Source organism: Dermacentor variabilis, chromosome 2, assembly GCF_050947875.1.
Source record: "Dermacentor variabilis isolate Ectoservices chromosome 2, ASM5094787v1, whole genome shotgun sequence".
Taxonomy (NCBI): Eukaryota; Metazoa; Arthropoda; class Arachnida; order Ixodida; family Ixodidae; genus Dermacentor; species Dermacentor variabilis.
Window position 1 is genome coordinate 149284578 of NC_134569.1, and position 18029 is coordinate 149302606.

At 43.5% G+C, this 18029-nt stretch overlaps 1 protein-coding gene across 1 annotated transcript in view; it reads left to right on the plus strand.

The window, feature by feature from the left end:
• Positions 1 to 1023: 1023 nt before the first annotated feature.
• Positions 1024 to 18029, plus strand: part of LOC142572841 (uncharacterized) — a 76733-nt gene continuing 59727 nt past the window's right edge. Inside the window, exons 1-2 of the mRNA XM_075682233.1 lie at positions 1024 to 1359; positions 14846 to 14879. Coding sequence (XP_075538348.1) covers positions 14849 to 14879 — 31 coding nt within the window. The 5' untranslated portion in view covers positions 1024 to 1359; positions 14846 to 14848. The remainder of the gene's footprint in view (positions 1360 to 14845; positions 14880 to 18029) is intronic.

Sequence of the window (18029 nt, forward strand, 5' to 3'; positions counted from 1 at the left end):
CATACTAATGGATGCGTAATGGTGTAAACGAACTGCGTGCCAATGTATGGCTGAACTGTAGCCACATTTCAAGTTGGACGTTACAGCTACATTTGGATAACCAATCGCAACTAGATGATAGTCGCAGATTCGTTGCGCACTTCAAGCGCGATTAATAAATGTGTTGAGTAATACTGACGTCAAGTGCAACCTAAAGTGCATAAACGTATTTCAGCAAGCTGTAATGTTTGTTGTTTGCGTTTAGAGCAATATAATTGCTATCGAAATAAAATAAAACGGTATTCCCGAAGTCTGCGATGAGATAAATCATCACTGCAATAAGAGATGCCTGGTGACTGAAACATGCAGAGTATATTTTTCAGGTTGAACGGTCCGTCCTTGACTAATGGAACCGGTGAACTTCTTGCGTCTCGGGGCTTAACCATCCAAATGCTACGAATGCATGCGGCCATGAAGTAATGCAGAACCCCGAGTCCGGGACTAGCAGTATTTCACGCACAAGGTTCCAGTTACAAGGTTCCCCTACCATTTCCTTCTTTGCGCCGAGTTTCGTTTGATGGACACGTTGTATCACGGCGCGCGCGGATCCTGGACCTGCGAGAACAAACAGCACGGCGTGTGTGAGTGTGCGCGCACGTCCGCGTTATGTGTTACGGGTTACGGCCTGTAAATATCTGACTCAGCGTAGACGACGCTACCAAATCACACTCTTCTTTTTTCTTTTTTTTACAGCCGGGCCGTACATCATCGCACTTCGTGTCGCCTACTCCGATGTCTCACCCTCGTGTGATCGGCTTCGGCCGGAGACCCGGATATCGTATCGGACAGGTTCATTGCGCAGAGACCGACGCCGACGAAAGATTAAGTCCCCTTCGCGAGTCACCCCCTACAGAGAAGGATCGAGGCGTTCCTTCACACCGCCTTATAAAGAAACGAGCTCCGAAGCTGCGACTTGGCGTATGTTCATGCGGGACTCTTGACATACACACACACACACACGTACGCACACGCTCACAAAGGAGGCGAGGCAACCTGAGGCGTTATCGCTCTTCCGATAGCGTCGACGAGGCAACGGCGAGCGCCGAGCGACCGTCTAAAGTTCGAGGACTACGCCCGCCGCCATTTGCAGTGTTGAGCCCCCTCCCGTGAAGCGTGCCCGGCGCCGGATTGCTTGCCGCGCCTATTTTCTGTCCGCGTTCACTGCACGAGGAGGCCGCACGAGCGGCGAACTCGACGAAGCGCGAGGACTTGCCACCGACGTCCGAGGCGTTCCAACGGACCGCATCCAAACGAGCCGGGGAAATTAAGCCAGGCTGCGACTCTCCTGGAAGACTGAAGCCACCGAGCAGGAGCCCATAGGTGAGAAAGACGCCGGGCCATATCGCTGGAACAGGCAGCGCCATTGCGCGAAGCCGCCGCCTTTTCAAACGTCCCTGTAACGGTCGTCGTTCTCCCTACCGCGTCGCGCGAGCTGTCTGTTCGCAGTATACACCTGGTCCCTATGGAAGTTTTCCGTTACGCTCTGTTAAGACGATTTAAGTTCGTCATGTTCAGGGATATTCCTTCCAGAAAACTAGACGAGCGTTTGCTGCAGGGTGCGCGTATACACGCCTCCATGCCGGTCGTTTTGGAATGGGTGTGGGCTTCCCGCGATAAACCGCATGGGCGCTGGCGTTAGCTGGGGCATTGTCCGTTTGACAACGTCCAGTTAAGTGGGTTAGCATGAACTAAAGATTTACGTTTTCGGGCTGGTTTCATCTTTCCAACCGAAACGTCTACTCAACAACAGAAGAAAAAACACGACTCGTGTTGACTTTTGCGTGGCCGTACGTGTCTTTTGCTCACATTGACGGCGTTTGAACACTTGACTGTTCTCCGTTTGTTCTTGTTTTTTTTTTTGTCTTTCGGCTAGAACCTGTTTTATTGTAATCATGCCTCGTCTTCGACCAGAATTGCTGCTATTCGCCGTTTGGCTTTAAAAATTCATGAATGGTGCTACATTAGACTATGCGTTACTAATAGGAAACAAGAGTTGTTTCTTCAGAAGCTGATTCTCCTATAAAATAGCGTTGTTACTGGGTAGCTTTAGATTTTAACTGCAGTTCGCTGACAATTGTGGCATCAGACACAAAAAGAAAGTTTAGTGGCTGCATGTTCGTTTGGGAGTATATATTGGTAACGCTGGCGTGCGAAAGCTACGCACCATAAACTCATTAAACCCAAGGATGAAGCTCGGGAGCGCTACATTATACCATACTGATACCATTGCGATTTTATCACAACAAAGAGTATCGTCTATTACTATATAGCGAGCCCACCAGAATAAAACGAGTTCTGCATATATGGTTCTTCTCATCGACACGACAAGTGGTGACACAACGCTGTTTCACGGGTTCCGGTCCATAAATCCACAAACAGTTTTTGTTGGCGACTCTTCTATCACAGATTTCTTTTTTTTTTTAGATTTAATGCGAACTGTAGCTTTCTGAAAGCGGAGTTCTTCTGAAAATGGACAGAACAGGCTGCAGGTTAATAGATGAATTCGAATTTTGCTCCAATATCGTATAATTTTATTCTTGCAAAACTGGTTTGGAGGAAAGCATTCGTTTTGGGCTATTGATTTATCACTACAATGAGGTTAACTGCACGAAGCAAACAAGGACGCAAGAAGAACAACACAAAACAGAGAACACTATATAGGCAGCATTTGTCGCTTGTTTTACATCTTTTCGCGTAGTTATTAGCTTCGAGTTTTGCACAGTTCGCGCCTTTGATAAAGGAGGTGGCACTACAGAATACTCGCCTACACAAAAGGCGATCATTCATTCACCCCTCCGACCAATCAACAATCTTTGTTGCTGGGAAGCTTATACTTCAATTTCAGTTCCACGCGTAAGGCTAATACTAGGCCATGTGCAAAGCTTTTTGCCTGGAGAACGCCTATTATTTGTCAGGCCATTTGGAGGTCGCTCTTATCGACAGCAAACAAGGCTACATGAACAAAAGACTGTTTGCTGAACTTTGCAAGGACACTGTTGAACTCTCAATGTGCAACTTCGAAATGAACGCCGTGCATTATCTTGATGACGTTGGAAAACGATAAACTTCGAAGAAAGAATACCGCGTCTCCGGCACGGGAAATAAGCAATGTGACAGTTCCCCTATAGTCAATACGCCTAATTCGCGCTCAATAGTTCGGGGCGGCAGTGAGGAAGATGTGAAGCATCACACATGCATTCTCGCCATGTCACTTTCCCGCGTATAGCTGGTTTTGGTATCGCGTAGAAAGTGGTTGGTTTTGTAGCTTAGTGGGACAAAACAAGAGGGAATGTCTTCTGGCGCAAGCTTTTGCTCCCATTATAAGGCGCACTTTTTTATGCCGCGGATAAAAAAAAATATCGTGCTACTGGACTTGAACAGCCTCGCGAAAGAAATATAGTAATAAAGACGGCCTTCTAAGCCTCACCGGATGCTGCTATTACCAAGATGCAAATCAAGGAATGCTTAAATAAGGGGGGAGAAACACACGGCTGTATGCTTTGAGGCAATGCAGATACAACGCTTTCAACACTGGGTATTGTCAGGATTGGGGCTGAATCCCATCGCTCGTAACCCGTTGTCAAGGTTGGAGTCCGGCATGAATTAGAAGGTAGCTGGCCCATGCCGTCGTCCAACTTATCCACGCTGAGGACGTTGATGAAGGGAAGGACTGCTTCCCATCGAGAACGAGGAATATGGGTTTATTTACTGTATTTACATGCACTTCATCAGTCTAGCATGACTGCGAGAGAAAAGTACGTCAGTCTAACATGACTGCAACAGAGAGTGTCCTGAGCATCCGCACAACAGCGGTTTATAAACACTCGGTCCTCCCCCGATTCCAAGGTGGCGGAAACGTTCGTCCAGTCATCGTAAACACGCCGCCTCTCCGCGGGACGACTTACACACACACGCACACACACACACAGAAGTTCATGGTCCGGAACCGACGTCTCACGGACTTCGTAGAACTCGGGGCTTACTGCAAGAACGGTGCGTGGGAAGGGGTCCCCGTCGACGTTCCCGCGGCGCGTCCCCGCTCGCGGCAGACCAGGGCGGCGGTGGCGAGTGCAGGCACAAAGCCTGCTTCGTCGAACTCGGCTCCAATGACGGAGAGTGGAGGACGCGCGTATTGTTCTCGACACACAGTCGACTTAGTCACGCCGTGGCTAGAGGTTTGCGGCGCCGCTCCAGGAAAAGATGACGCCCGCGGTCGCAACTGGTTGGCAAAACTTGCATGTCAGCGGGCCGTTCTTAACAGTATATGCAGGGGCACCACGTAACTTGTGCCAAAATATTTTTTTTAAATATGCGAATGCCACGTAGCTGGACAGAACCAAGGTAGTGCTGTTTGCCATGTTTGAAACAATCCAAATTATATATTTTATTTAGCCTAATCAAATAATTATATTTAGTCAACTTTATTAAATACTCTATATACAGCAAAAGTGTCAAGAAGAAAATTGTAGACCCTTCTGAAAAATTCCCGCGCCAGCTTTCTGTTGCTCAATACGTGCTACATTAGAGATTTTGAATTAACTTAATTATGGGGTTTTATGTGCCAAAACAGCGATCTGATACTGAGGCACGCCGTAGTTGGGTACTCCGGAAAATTTGGGCCACCTGGGGTTCTGTAACTCGCACCTAAATATAAGTACACGGGTGTTTTCGCATTTCGCCCCTATCAAAACGCGGCCGTCGTGGCCGGAATCCGATCCCGCAACCTCGTGTTTACCAGACCAACACATTTTTCTAAGCCTGAAAGAAGCTCGCGAATAGAGCCACGCGACTTGTCGCGCGGCACTTTTTATGTGTTTTGGGGGTTTTCCTTCAGGCTTGGAAAAAAAACATCATGTAGCACGTATTGAGCAACAGAAAGCTGGATCGGGAATTTTCCAGGAAGGTCTACAATCAATTCAAGGAAAAAACTCTCAGGCTTGGAAAATAACATTGATGTAGCACGCACAGAGCAATAGAAAGATGGATCGAGAATTTTTCATAATGGCCTACAATCTTCCGATTGACAATTTTGATTTGATTATAATATATAAAATGTTAATTAATTAATAACTCATAATGAGATGTAAGTAAAAAATATATAGTCTGACTTGCTCCAAGCGACATCAAACAACATTACCTTAGTTCTCTCCAGCAACATGACCCTCATACAATTTTTTTAATTTTGGCTCAAGTTACGTAGGACACGCTGTATATGGGGTGCTACAACAGCTGATGCTGCGGCTGCTACTTTACCTGAGTAAATAAAGCGGTGAAACACAACTGGCCTACTCAGGATTAGGGTGCCCTGGTTACGTTGAGTGAACAGCGATATTTGCCTCGCTCTGTTTTATGCTATTAGACTAATGTTAAGTCGAACACTGAACTAATCTAGAATGTTGTGTTACGTTTCGAGTGACCTCGAAACATTTGTTTTGTGTCATGAGATGGCTTAGTTGTTTAGAAACCAGACAATGGAACGGCCGCACGTTTCATTCACGATTCAAATACACCGTGCCACGAACAGGTGGTGCGGTGAATTTAAGGCCCCTTACCTAAGTAACCTATAAGCTGCGCTGGTGATCTCAGAGGCCATGCTCTGGCTGGCACTAGTGCCTACTTTGACTTAAAAAAAAAAAACGTACGAAGCCGGCACCCTCTCTTGTAAATATCACTTACGTATTAGCATGAAGACAGGTAGCATCAGTAAGTTATGTTGAAAAGCTATTTCATACACAAATAATGAGCTTTCTTTTTGGTTGAAATGCAATGGTATTACAATTTTCTCGTGTTATTGTCGGTTGGCTACAAATTCCCAACTATAAGTAGTACCTATTACGAGCTGGTACCGCATTTTGGCGGCGGCGCCGCAAATCTTGCCACAATCTATATCATTTTCTTGCTCATAAAAGCTACGTTAACAGTACAATTGAGGCTCTGAACACCTTGGAGCAACAATCAATCAATTTAGCTTGACGTAATCTTGCTTTCGATGCCACTTCAAGAATGGTGCAGATAGCCCTTAGGACAATCGCACTGTAGACTATAACACTTGACAGTGTCTCTGAACCTGACACTATCAGTCATCCTTATTCAACGTCACTTGGAATCTACTGCGCTGCCCTTCACTTGAAACGCTCGTTAGACCAGAACGATCGTTGCGCATGAGACAGAAGTCTATGTGTCACAAATATTTCAGAGGGAAAAAGTTTTAAAGTTATCTTGTAGTTGGGGCTGTCAAGTGTCGCCAACGGTCCTGACATACCTCCTCTTGTGAAAAAATGGTACCTTTGTTCTATTAAACAAAATCAGCAGAGATTGTAATTTCCATGGCAGCAGGAGTCAATCCTTTTTGACCACTGCATTAAACCGTAATCGCTCTGGCAATGCAAAACTTAGTGGCCATAAAGAATAACATTCCGAATGTAACGCAGTGTTTTCAGAATTCTTATTGTCGGTAAGTTTGCGCATTTTTGTATGGCTTCCAGAAAAGCTTGTCACACGAACATTATGAACTGCGCGAATTTGTGTACTTGTGAGAAAAAGAGTGAGGGGGAGGGGAGAGTAAGGAAAACAAGGAAATTTCGCTCTACATTTAAGACATTATCTTCGCAAGAGGCAAGTGTATATATATGTGATTTCAGAAAAGAAAAAAAAAATTCCTGGTAATAGTGCAGTTGAGGCGTGTCACCAAGCGTAATGCACACAGAAGTGGCATATAAGAACTGCACGCTTTACTACGTTCCCAGCTTATGTTATAGTGTGCACACATTTCTTTACGGGCTAGCCTTTATCTTAAATGTGAAGAAATTATCTTTAGTGGCGAGGATTAGGGTCGAAGAGTAATCTAAAATAATCCAGCCAGTGACCTCAATGTAGAGGCTGAGGTAACTTATGTCTGGACAATTTTTTGAAGGCATGAATCAAATATAGATCCTTGTTCATGCGAGTGACATAAACTTCGACTAAGTTTCCGACGACGCGATTAACTATAATAGCACTTAAGGGGAACGTCACTAAGAAAATGTAATTGAGGAGTCTAGATGCGAGGTAAATATTTTTCACCACATATGTGCACTCGCTCTGAAACTGCACCAAGTGTAGCAAAGTTCTCAGCGAGCGCAGTGACTCATATGTCAGAAATAGTAAAATGGTTTATTTTTACTGACGTTACTTTAACTGACGCAGAAACTTAGTGCTCCGGAGCGCTGACGTAACAACTAAAGGCGAATGGTGTTGTACCACATTCTAGTACAGTTCCCGAAGCATGGCGCTTTACGTCGGGGGTTGTCACAGCTTCTAGTTGTTAAATAAAGATAAGTGTAAGTTAAAAGTCTTTTAAAACAAACAGAACTGCGCCGAAAAGGTTAAAATTTCAGCAAATATCGTGAAGTCTACGAAACCAAACATCGATGTCAGAGTTTCTTTCCGCTTGGGTTTTGAAGTTCAAGAACGAAGCTCTCACTTCAGCTTCTCCGCCAATACATATTGTTCCGCAGGGAAAACTTCGAAAAGCGGAGTCTACTAGTCGAGCCTGGTTTAAAAGTTACATTTTATATCCCTTGAAAATGACTGCCACGTCAAGAAACGCATATTCTCGATAAATAAAACACCTATTCTCGATAGACTCCCCGTCCAATAATCCGATGTTGTCGTATCGGATGCTCCGTTGAAACCTGCGAGTCAACGTAGCGTGTGTTTCAGCGAACACTCTCAAATTTTTGAAATGTTGCCTGTGACAGATGGCACTATTCTGGTTCATGAGCTGGTCTACACGAAGAGGCGCACATTACTCACAGAATTTTTAATGTATAATTGGTTAATTGGTTAATACGCCCCAAACTCGAATACGCGACTCCGGTATGGGACCCTGCTCATGAAAACCTAATCACTGACCTGGAGATGGTTCAAAATAACTCTTTACGCTTTATTCTTGCTAACTACAACCGCACAACGAGTATAACTAACATGAAATCTAATCTTTGCCTCCCATCGCTGGCATCTCGCAGAAAAGTGTCTCGTATTGCCTTCTTCCACAAGTTGTACCATCACCATACTCTACGAGATCACCTCATCCCCCATCCAATTTATGTATCCCGTCGCATTGATCATCAGTACAAAGTTGGTATTTTGTCATGCAACACCAAAAGTTTTTCACAATCATTCCTGCCGCGAACCTCGCGTGACTGGAACCATCTTCCCGCCGAAGTTGTAGGCCTTATTAATTATGAACAGTTCCGTGAAGCCTTAGCTAATATTGTATATACAGGTAGCATTTAAACACTCATGTAACCAACTGTCTTTGTCTTTTTGTATTTACCACTCCCCCTCTGTAATGCCATTGGCCCTGAGGGGTATAATAAATGAAGAAATGAAAAATTAACAAAATCACTAATTAAGTGTTCAACTAATTACCCATATGGCAATTTACAAATTCTAGCAGTGGAGTTGGCAAGGCGGATCCACTTGGAACGAATTCTCAGGATGACACCAGTTTCGAGATATTAATTCCTGAACGTTGTAGAGAAATCCATTGGCGTTCCAGTTACTTTCCTTAAAAAACGTCGTTGTATGCATTCAAGCCCAAAATTAACTAGAAAACCAGTGCATTTCTCTGCAAAAGTTTGGGAATTAATATCTCGAAACTGGTCTCCTCTTGAGGATTCGTTCCAAGTGGATCCGCCTTGCAAACTCCACGGCTAGAATTTGTAAATTGCAATATGGGCCATTAGTTTAAAATGCAATTAGTTATTTTTTGTTAATTAGTCGTTTATGCATTTTAATTGTTTGTGCAAGTACTGTCAGCTGCTTCGAGTAGACCACCTCATGAACTGCAATTGTGCCATCTGCCATGGCAACCTTTAGGAATCTATGAGAGTGTTCGCTGAATCACCATGTATGTTGTCATGGAATAATTCTATGCATCGGAAGTTTATAGAGCACACAATCTTTTCTGACAGGATTCAAACGTACAGGATAACTCTATATGTGTAGTTACACTGTGTTTATTCCCAAGGTAATACCACGCGACACGTCCCAGACCCCACAGCGACCATTCGATTCTTTTGGAAAAAATGTTTGGCTAGTGGGCAGTTGTGTGAATCAGGTTTCACCGAACTATTTTTCACGAAAAAAAATTTGGTGATAGCGCTCTTTGAATTGTCCCCAAGAAGGAAATGCTGGTTGGAGGTAAAATTTTTAAGCTCAAATGTGAAACTAAGTACAAGGACAAATCTTACTTTACAATATTCTACTGGCGTAGTTCTTTCATGTGACGCCTTAGGTGAACACAGCTATTGATTTTCGCGTTTAATGGGTTCAATAAAACATCAAAAGAATTGTGCATCTTTAGAAGCGTTTTGCATAAGCGTCGTTAATGTTTCAGCCACAATAATTCTGTACCGTTTTTTTTTCCTGTAGTTCTGTTTTCTGCTGAAAATAATGTTAGACAATTAAGTAATCTAACTGAGGTTTACTCCAGAAGGTACCAAAGTCACTTTTTGACGATGTTGAGACCTAAATAAAGCATGAAGGCACTCCAGCTAAAAATAGTCAAGGTAGCCCATTATACACAACAACCTTTCAGCTTGTGATATAAACATTTTAATTTACGTAAATCTTGTTTCAGGCGAGAAACGAAATTGAAGTTCACATCCGATATCGCCTTTAAGCAGCACTGAACTGTGTCCTCACTGCAGAACACGTGCGGGCCATAATTGAATTCTTGCCATGATTTTGAACGCTTTATGCATAAAGTATTGGCGCATGCTTTTTATGGGTTGGTAAATGGCTGTAAAGTATCCGATTACGCTATTTGAATCTGGATGCCCCCGCAACTAAGTTTTACGATAATACATTTGTGCGATGAATGTTAACCATGATTGCTTCAGTCGCCGTCAGAACCGGATAGTCATATAACACGAGATATTGTGCACGACTCTGAGTCGTTGTTTTGTAAGTGCTACAGATCAGCAAGCTACGAGTTACGCAAGAACCCGAATCATCGACACTCCGCGCCAACTGTGGCGTAGTAAACAAATGTCAAGAAAGTTCCACTTTGCAGGCTTACAGCCAGCTGTGTCTTGTGTCCGTGGGCCTGGTCAAACGCCGTTTCCCTTCTTGTGTGAAGCAGCAGAGAAGAAATGACTATGCGATTATTCTGGCTCAGCGTAACAGAGAATGAGGTTGTATGTTAGCCACTATCTGCCACTGCAAAAAGTTCACATTTATGCACTGTTCGCGTACCTGACCGCACTAAGCCCCCAAATTTAGAAGTGGTGAAACTGCCGAACATGCGCAGTTTACGGTGCATTTATACTGATGTCGATTGACGCAGGACGCGTTCGCTTGGAAAATAGCCGCAGTGCATATGCGTTCCACAAAAATAGCCGGCGGCGCATACTTGTTCTGCAGTGAATGAAGACACAGTTCGGGAGTGCCTACCGGCGAGATTGGCTGGGGACTTCAAACATCCTTTTTTTTCTCGCCTCTAACAAAATGCAGTGAAATTAATTTTTTTAGAACAGAAGCTGAAAGGTTGATGCATGCAATAAGTTCTCTCTCGTATTTTTATCTGGAGGTCCTGAATTCCTAATGCAAAAGGCGACTTTTTGGCAACTTCGGAAGTGATTTCCAGGAAAAGCAGTTAATTTCGTAGTCGAACATTACCTTTTAGCATAAACTATAGCAATGGGAGAGAATACTAAAAAAATTTTGTTGCTGAAATGTGAACGATGTTTACGCAAAAGAAAATCTGAAAACGCACATTTCTTCTTTTTCTTTTTGTTTCTTTCTTTACTGACCCAATTAAACGCAGAAATTTCATAAATTTGTTCCCTTATGTCATCACGGGAAAGAACCAGACCACTAGACTATTTATAAAATAATATTGGTCATTGTTCCTAGTTTTGCGCTTGATTGAAGAACATTTACCGCCGACCAACTTTTGCTTGTTCGCGAAAAGTTCTAAGAGCGCTTACGTCACAAAAATTTTTTTCGAGAAGAATAATTCGCTGAAATCTTATTTACACAATCACCAACTAGCCATTTCTTTCTTTTTCCAAGAAAATTGGTGACGGTTACGTTTCATGCCTGGGGCGTTTCACGTGGAATGACCCCTTTGTTTCTCTCTCCTGCTCATTCATGTTCTCTTAGATACGCTTGTAGCGGGATAATGAGCCGACCACCGCTCACTGTACAACAGCGTAGCCATAAAGTGTGACGCTTGTGTCAGACGTGGCACAGTGAATAATGGCAGACGTAACCGAGGAACTCGAAAGCGGGGGGGTATGAAGTTATGACATCTCGCCGTCAAGAATTCGTCCGTACAAACAGTGGCTCGCGAAGCGCGTAGATACGGCGGTTCGCTCTGCTATGCCGCGCGAAGACATACACCGATAAGAACCGCGCGTATCGGCGCGGTGGAGCGTTGTTGCCAGTCGAGTAGTAAAAGACTCGCGACTAAGGTTCTTGCCGGGAACGTAACACGAAGAAAACGTCGCTGCGGCAGAGTGCTTCGTTTTTGAAACCGCTGAACGCTAGCAGCTGGCAGAGCTGAAAAAAAAGATTCATCATATTTGAAGCATCAGTCACTTCACTACTACAAGTTACTGTGGAGCGACTTCAACGTTTACTGACAAAGAGGGCTTAGGGTGCGCTTCGACGTCCGCCACGGCAACTTCGAGTCCTCTAGTTGCGTTAAAACTCGTTGCCCGCCTTTTCTAGTTTTGCGAACGGTTGAAATTTGTCGACACGATTATCGCATTTTACGCAACGTGAGACGCATCCACAAAACCGCAGGCCTTAGGGCAAGGGACATAAGCTGAATGCGTAAGGCTATTCAGGAACATGAAGCATTCTCCGAACTTTGAATTATCCGAAGTGGTTATAAGTTACCCACTTTAGATGCTCACGACACCAAAAGTAGAACTGTATAGGCCTGAAGAGGACTGCAGTGTTTTTAAGTAAATAAATTAAATAAATAAATCAGTAGAGCGAATAATAGCTGAGAGAGACAGACATGCTCACAGTAGCCACGCAACGACTGACACTATACCAGATTTACATCTTATATCCTCATATATCCCCGTGTGTATGCAGACGTAGCGATCGTGCCATAATAATTCCTCTGTTTCAGCATTCGTCATTCCACATTTAGTGTTACAGCAACTGTTTAAATTATCCTAGGTGACATCTAATCCATCCGCGTTGCGTTTCGTATACCATCAGTAGAGAACGCGCAAAAATGGATTATGTTTGGCGATCCTCACACCGCCGTCGCCCCACTAAAAGGAACCGACAACAATTCGTTGAGTGCAGCTTCAGTGTGGGAAGCGCTCAAACAGCCCACAAAAGAAAGCGCGAGGAATTACGTTACTGGGTTTCAGTGGTTACCATGACGCTGCAATATTCCTGGAAACGCTGCAGCGGACGCAGCTGCGAATAAGGCGCGCAATAACGAAGATAGATTAAATTTTGCTCTTTCACTTACAGCGAAGCCCTTCTCTTCTCGAATCAGGTATCCTGACGTCTCAGCAAAAATACCTGGTTTGATAAGCAATCTAAGAGTTCCGTATTATTCTTCGTAGAATCGTGTGTAAAACTGTCAGTTCCGTCAAATCGGAGCGCTAACAGAAAATTTGAAACATTACTGCACCACCCTGCGGCTTGTTGCAGCTTATAAGTGGTACCTTTCGGTGAGGGATATAACGCACACCTTAAGTCCGCAGTGCTCTTGTGGCCACCCAGAGGAAGAGGTGCACCAACTCCTTCTCGAGTGCTCAAAATACGAAACTACAAGGCGAACATTGAGAGCGTATTTAATGCTATTAGATCGACGGCCACTCAGTCTGAAAAGAAATACTCAGCCTATATAGCCAATATCGGCGGGGCCTCAGAATAAAGCGCTTGTCGCTTTAAGTTTTCTTTTTTTTTCAGATTTAATTGTAATGTTTGAGAAGTTGGATAAATAATTAAGACTAATTATATAATTCGGCGGAAAGCAAGAAACATAATCTGAGTATCTCCAAGCGACGGTAAACAACGTTACCTTGGCTCTGTCCAGCTACGTGGCATTTGCATCTGTTTCAATATTGGTGCATGATAGTTGGGACACGCTGTATATTACCTTTTGTGCACTCGTCCGCAAAGCTCTGCTCTTGTGTGCGTTCTCGAACAATCCGAAGTACTTGTGTTTGCATATGCCCATCTGTATACAATTTCATCTTCTCTGGGTTCTTAGATTCATGCACATAAATTTGTGTCCAAGCTGGCTGTCTGTATTTTATGACACACCTGTGACACATTGTGCGACATACTGTGTGTGATAACGTGTTTTCTTTTTTTTTTTTCAAGCGTCTAAGAGTGCACCGTTGCCAATTTCCCCTATTATAGCATGCCAATTAAAAAGAAAAGGGTGATGATAGGTGAAGTAAAATATTTCACCTTTTTAGCAGTTTGTATCCAAGTGTGGGGCAGTCTCTTACAATAGAAAAGACATCGAAAGAGCAGATATATCAAATTCCTCATAGTGTGACCGTAGCGACGAAGGGCAGACCCTTCTAAACTATATGCAGTTAAAGGTTCGCAGGCGAGTGGAATGAAAGTTCGGTTTATCAAATAGTTTCTTGCGCGTTTAACGGGATTGAGAGCGTGTTTCCCATGTTATAGTGAACAAAGTTCGTTTGGTTTGTCGGTACTGCCCAAATATGCAACGCATGGGCACCTTCTACACATAAAGTCTATAAAGTACGCGTTGTCAATCACCGGCGCCTGCGTCTACGCGTAAGAAATTGAGACGCCGAAACGTCTATGACACGTTTAAAGGGATTTAACCCTTTCATAACGAGACATAAATACTAAGAAAATGTTTATTTTTTATCCAGATGTGCAAAACACATCAAGGATAAGCATAATCAACAAAAAGAAAAAAATATGTTGAGGAGTTTTTTTCCAGCAATAGGTGGAAGACCCAAGGTGGGAAACTGGAAGTTCACGTCAACAGTTACACCAAGGGCAAATTATTCTTTGCTTATTAAACTGTTCGTCTTCTTCCTAATATCCCGAGAACATTATAGAGTCATATTAAGTAGTTTGCTAAACCAGACTTATCAAGTGCATAAACAAATTTGCGATTACGAAAGTAGCTCCAAGGTGTCTAAGGTGGTATGACCACCAGAGGAACGACAGTAGCCTTTACACTCCGTTTCGGCCTCCCGACCAATTTATTTATGGAGAGATTAGCGTAAGAATCGCGGCATTCGAGAATTTTCTACGCGTGAAAAAAAAAACATTTCATACTGAACTGTATGAAACTGCTGGACTGTATATAGCCAGGGAGTGTCCCGGATCCGCACCCAACCCCGAACATTTTATATTAGTATGCGGCCTGCCCAGGCCCTGTCCCGTGCCTGAAAATGTTTCTGGCTACGCCGCTGGCCAATACAGCCCTATATTGACATACCGTATTTACTCCCATATTGTAGGGCCGGCGCCCCTACATTGGAGTGCGAAAATTTTCGAACCATAAGCATGCCTCGTGTAAGGCCCGCGCCAGGTAAAATTTAAAAAAAGAAGTGCGAACCTTACGCGAGTAAACACGATGTATATTTCAACAAAGTGGTGCACGTCTAATTTAAATAAAAGCGAACAACCAAGCGCTTTGTAAACTGAGCCAGTGAAGTACCACGAGCATCTACTATACTGGTCTACCAACCATATGCCTTGCCACACCTTTGTCGCAGTAAATCTACCCTATTTTATTCACCTCGCCCCTACTGATGCTCATATCGCTTCTTCTTTTCTGTTCTAGAAAATGAGATTCTTCCTCTCACTGCTGGTGACCGGTAAGTCCGCAGTTCACATTTCCTTTTATTTTTCATTTCGTTTGCACGCGCCCACGCTGACATGTATACGAGTCCCAACTATCATGCACCAAGATTTAAATATACGCAAATGCCGCGTAGCTGAACAGAAGCAAGATAACGTCGTTTGCCGTCGCTCGGAGATACTCAAATTATTTTATTGCATTCCGCCTAATTACATAATTAGTCTTAATTGTTTAATGGAATTCTCAGATAATATGGTTAGATTAAAAGTGTCAATGATAAAATTGTAGAGCGACATGAAAAACTCCCGATACAGCTTTCTGTTGCTCAATAGGCGCTACATAAGAGCGTTTTTCCGAGAGTGAAAGAAGACCGCGAATACGCGCAAAGCGCCTCGAGCGGCCAGTCGTGCGGAGAAGTTCTCTTTCTTGATCTCCGGGCTGATGGAAGTCTCAGCGCCAGTGCACGTCCGTGTTACGTCCCTTATTCAAAATTGCTTTCCCGCATTTTTGGCCGTTTCGGCACAGGAAAGGTTCTCGAAACTTACGAGGTTGGGTTTTTTTTTTTTTCTTGCTCCATCAGAATGCAAGTTGCTAATTTATTCGGCGCAGCGTTGCGCGCACACCGCTGCAACTGTCTCGTTCCAAAATAAACATGCAGAGACTACTCGTGCTTGTCACGTGTCATACGCTGACATTGCATTACGCATGACTTCCACGGATGTGCTATTTTATATCAAGTTATTTGTCTATCTTCACGGGGTATGTAGCGTGTTACTTTCAATCCAAGTGAGCGTAAGAGGTTTTGATTATTTCTATCTTATTGAGGTCGTACTGCTATCTCGTCCAGTGTTTTACGCGAAGCTATTGTTGCCACTATATAACCGCTCAAGAAAACGTTATAGACCTGTTTTCATAGTTTTATTAAAAAAAGCTATATCACTCACGAAGTCTGTATATTGAGAAAATGTGGGAATAGTTAAGTGCAATAGGCAGGCCAGCTTTAATATTGCGGTGTTAATTAGAGGTTAAATGAAAATTATTTCACCCACGTTTTTGGCCAATATATAAATGTGCTACGTGAAACGCTTAAAAAACGTTTTTCTCTCCTCTGTAGTGAGATCGTTTAAGGCGGAGGTTTTGTGTTTTGAGTAAATTGGGGCCGTTTTATGGGTGACGAGTGCCGAAAGCTTAAAGCACTTAGGGCCATTGTAAGCTTTAAGAGTAATTGCTGAATACTCATCTTCTCCCAATTATTATATTTTATACACAGCATACAGTTACTTTTCCCAGGTCTCATTGACGAAGTACGCGAAGCCCGGAGCTCATAGTTCGTTAAAAAAGGAAGCGAGTCGTACGCGATGAACGATAAATGTTTCATCTCTATAGCTTAATTACAGCCTCTGTAGAAAGTTACTTATTCAAGGGTTCTATTCTGTCACACTGTCGTTATTTGTTACACTTTCGAAAGTCCTAAAGCAACTGCACAAGACACCAACTTCAAATTAGATGAAACTAGCGGGAATGTTAAGTGTAATGTATGGCACACTTTGTATTTCCTGGTATAAGTAGTGGCGTTTCAAAGAATTACTGAAACCTCGTTCTTGCCTTGTTTTCACGCGTCATCCCACGTTTGCAGTTGGTCTCTCCGCTGTCCTCGGTTAATTAGACAAGGCACCTTGTTTGTAATTCGTAATTCAAAACAAGGGACAGGTTATGGCTAATGTGTACGCACAGTTTGAACTATATATATGCGCTAAGTGGGGGGGGGGCGGAATTTCCTATAAATTATGTATGCAGTATGCAGGTGCTCCGGGCATTTATGAGCGCGCTTTAGGAGCAGCGCAAAATTTAGCCCGCTGTCGTGAAGCAGCTACGTATGCCACCAAGGTCAAACTCGGCTCAAATGGGCAGACCTCAATAGCAAATATGTGGGCGAAGTTCAATGCAGTTGGATTCATTGCAGCTTTTGCAGAATATTTATTGAGCAAGTTTCGCAAGTGTCACGCTGCCGTTATCAGCCAGATACATTTCCATGTCCTGTGAGAACTCTGCGCTGCACAATCTTCACGTTTAACCGAAATGAGCGGCATCTTAAGTGCAATGTGTCCCTCAATTTCAACGTTACTGGCTTAATTAGGAGAGTTACGAATAATTCATGAACCTTCGTTCTTTGTGGATTATTTTTTTTTCATGCGTTATACGGCGTTCGCCCGCCGTTCTCGGTGAACAGACGGAGGTGTACCCTGTTTCTCTTTTTTGAAAGTAATTAGGGACAGGTGGGTAATGTTTACGCGAAGTTCGAAAAGGGTAGGTTTATTAGGCTTTCGCAAAAAAATTACTTGCGCAAACACTTTGCAGAATGATGAGTGTATTTTACTAGTGGCGCGCGGAATTTAGCTCGTTTCCCTCGCCCGCATATCATACCGCACCAGCCACTCGCAGCAGGTTTCGCGACCACGTTCACGAACATCAACATTTTTTAGCCTCGTTTTTTCTTCACTTGGCGGCAGAATGGAATGGCCTCCCCTCTGCCATTGTCGACATAATCTGCCCATCCGTATCTTTACAACAGGTCACTGACCATCTCCAACTACATTGTACTTGATTTTTCTTTATATATGTTGTTTGTACTTACATGCGTGTATGTATATGTACATACGTAGGCGTTAATATGTGTGCATACACGTTTGCATATACTTGAACACGTGTAAGTATATATATGCGTGCATATGTTACTTGAACGAGTGTAAATTCGTATGTCGTGCCCACCCCCTATGTAATACCCCTGAAGTCGGGGATCGTTAAGGAAAACATACTGAACTGAATTGAGAAGAACAAATGCCACCAAGATTAAATCTAGCGAAAATTCGGGAAAGGCTATGGCAAACCTTCATGCGATGTTAAATAAGTGCGAGATAGATACTGTTTTAGCTAAAAACTTAAGCAAGTGTTCGAAAGTGTCATACTGCCGTTATCAGCTATTCTTCCCAATAGCTTCGCCGAGCTAAATCTATTTTACACCATGGTTATGTTTATTGGAAAAGGGGGTCATGTTCAGTGCAATGTGCGGTGAAACTAACTTTCCTGGCCACATTAGAAGCGTTGCAAATAATTACTAGACTCTTCTTGTTTTTCGCTATTTTTCCATTAAACGAAGTTCGTGGTA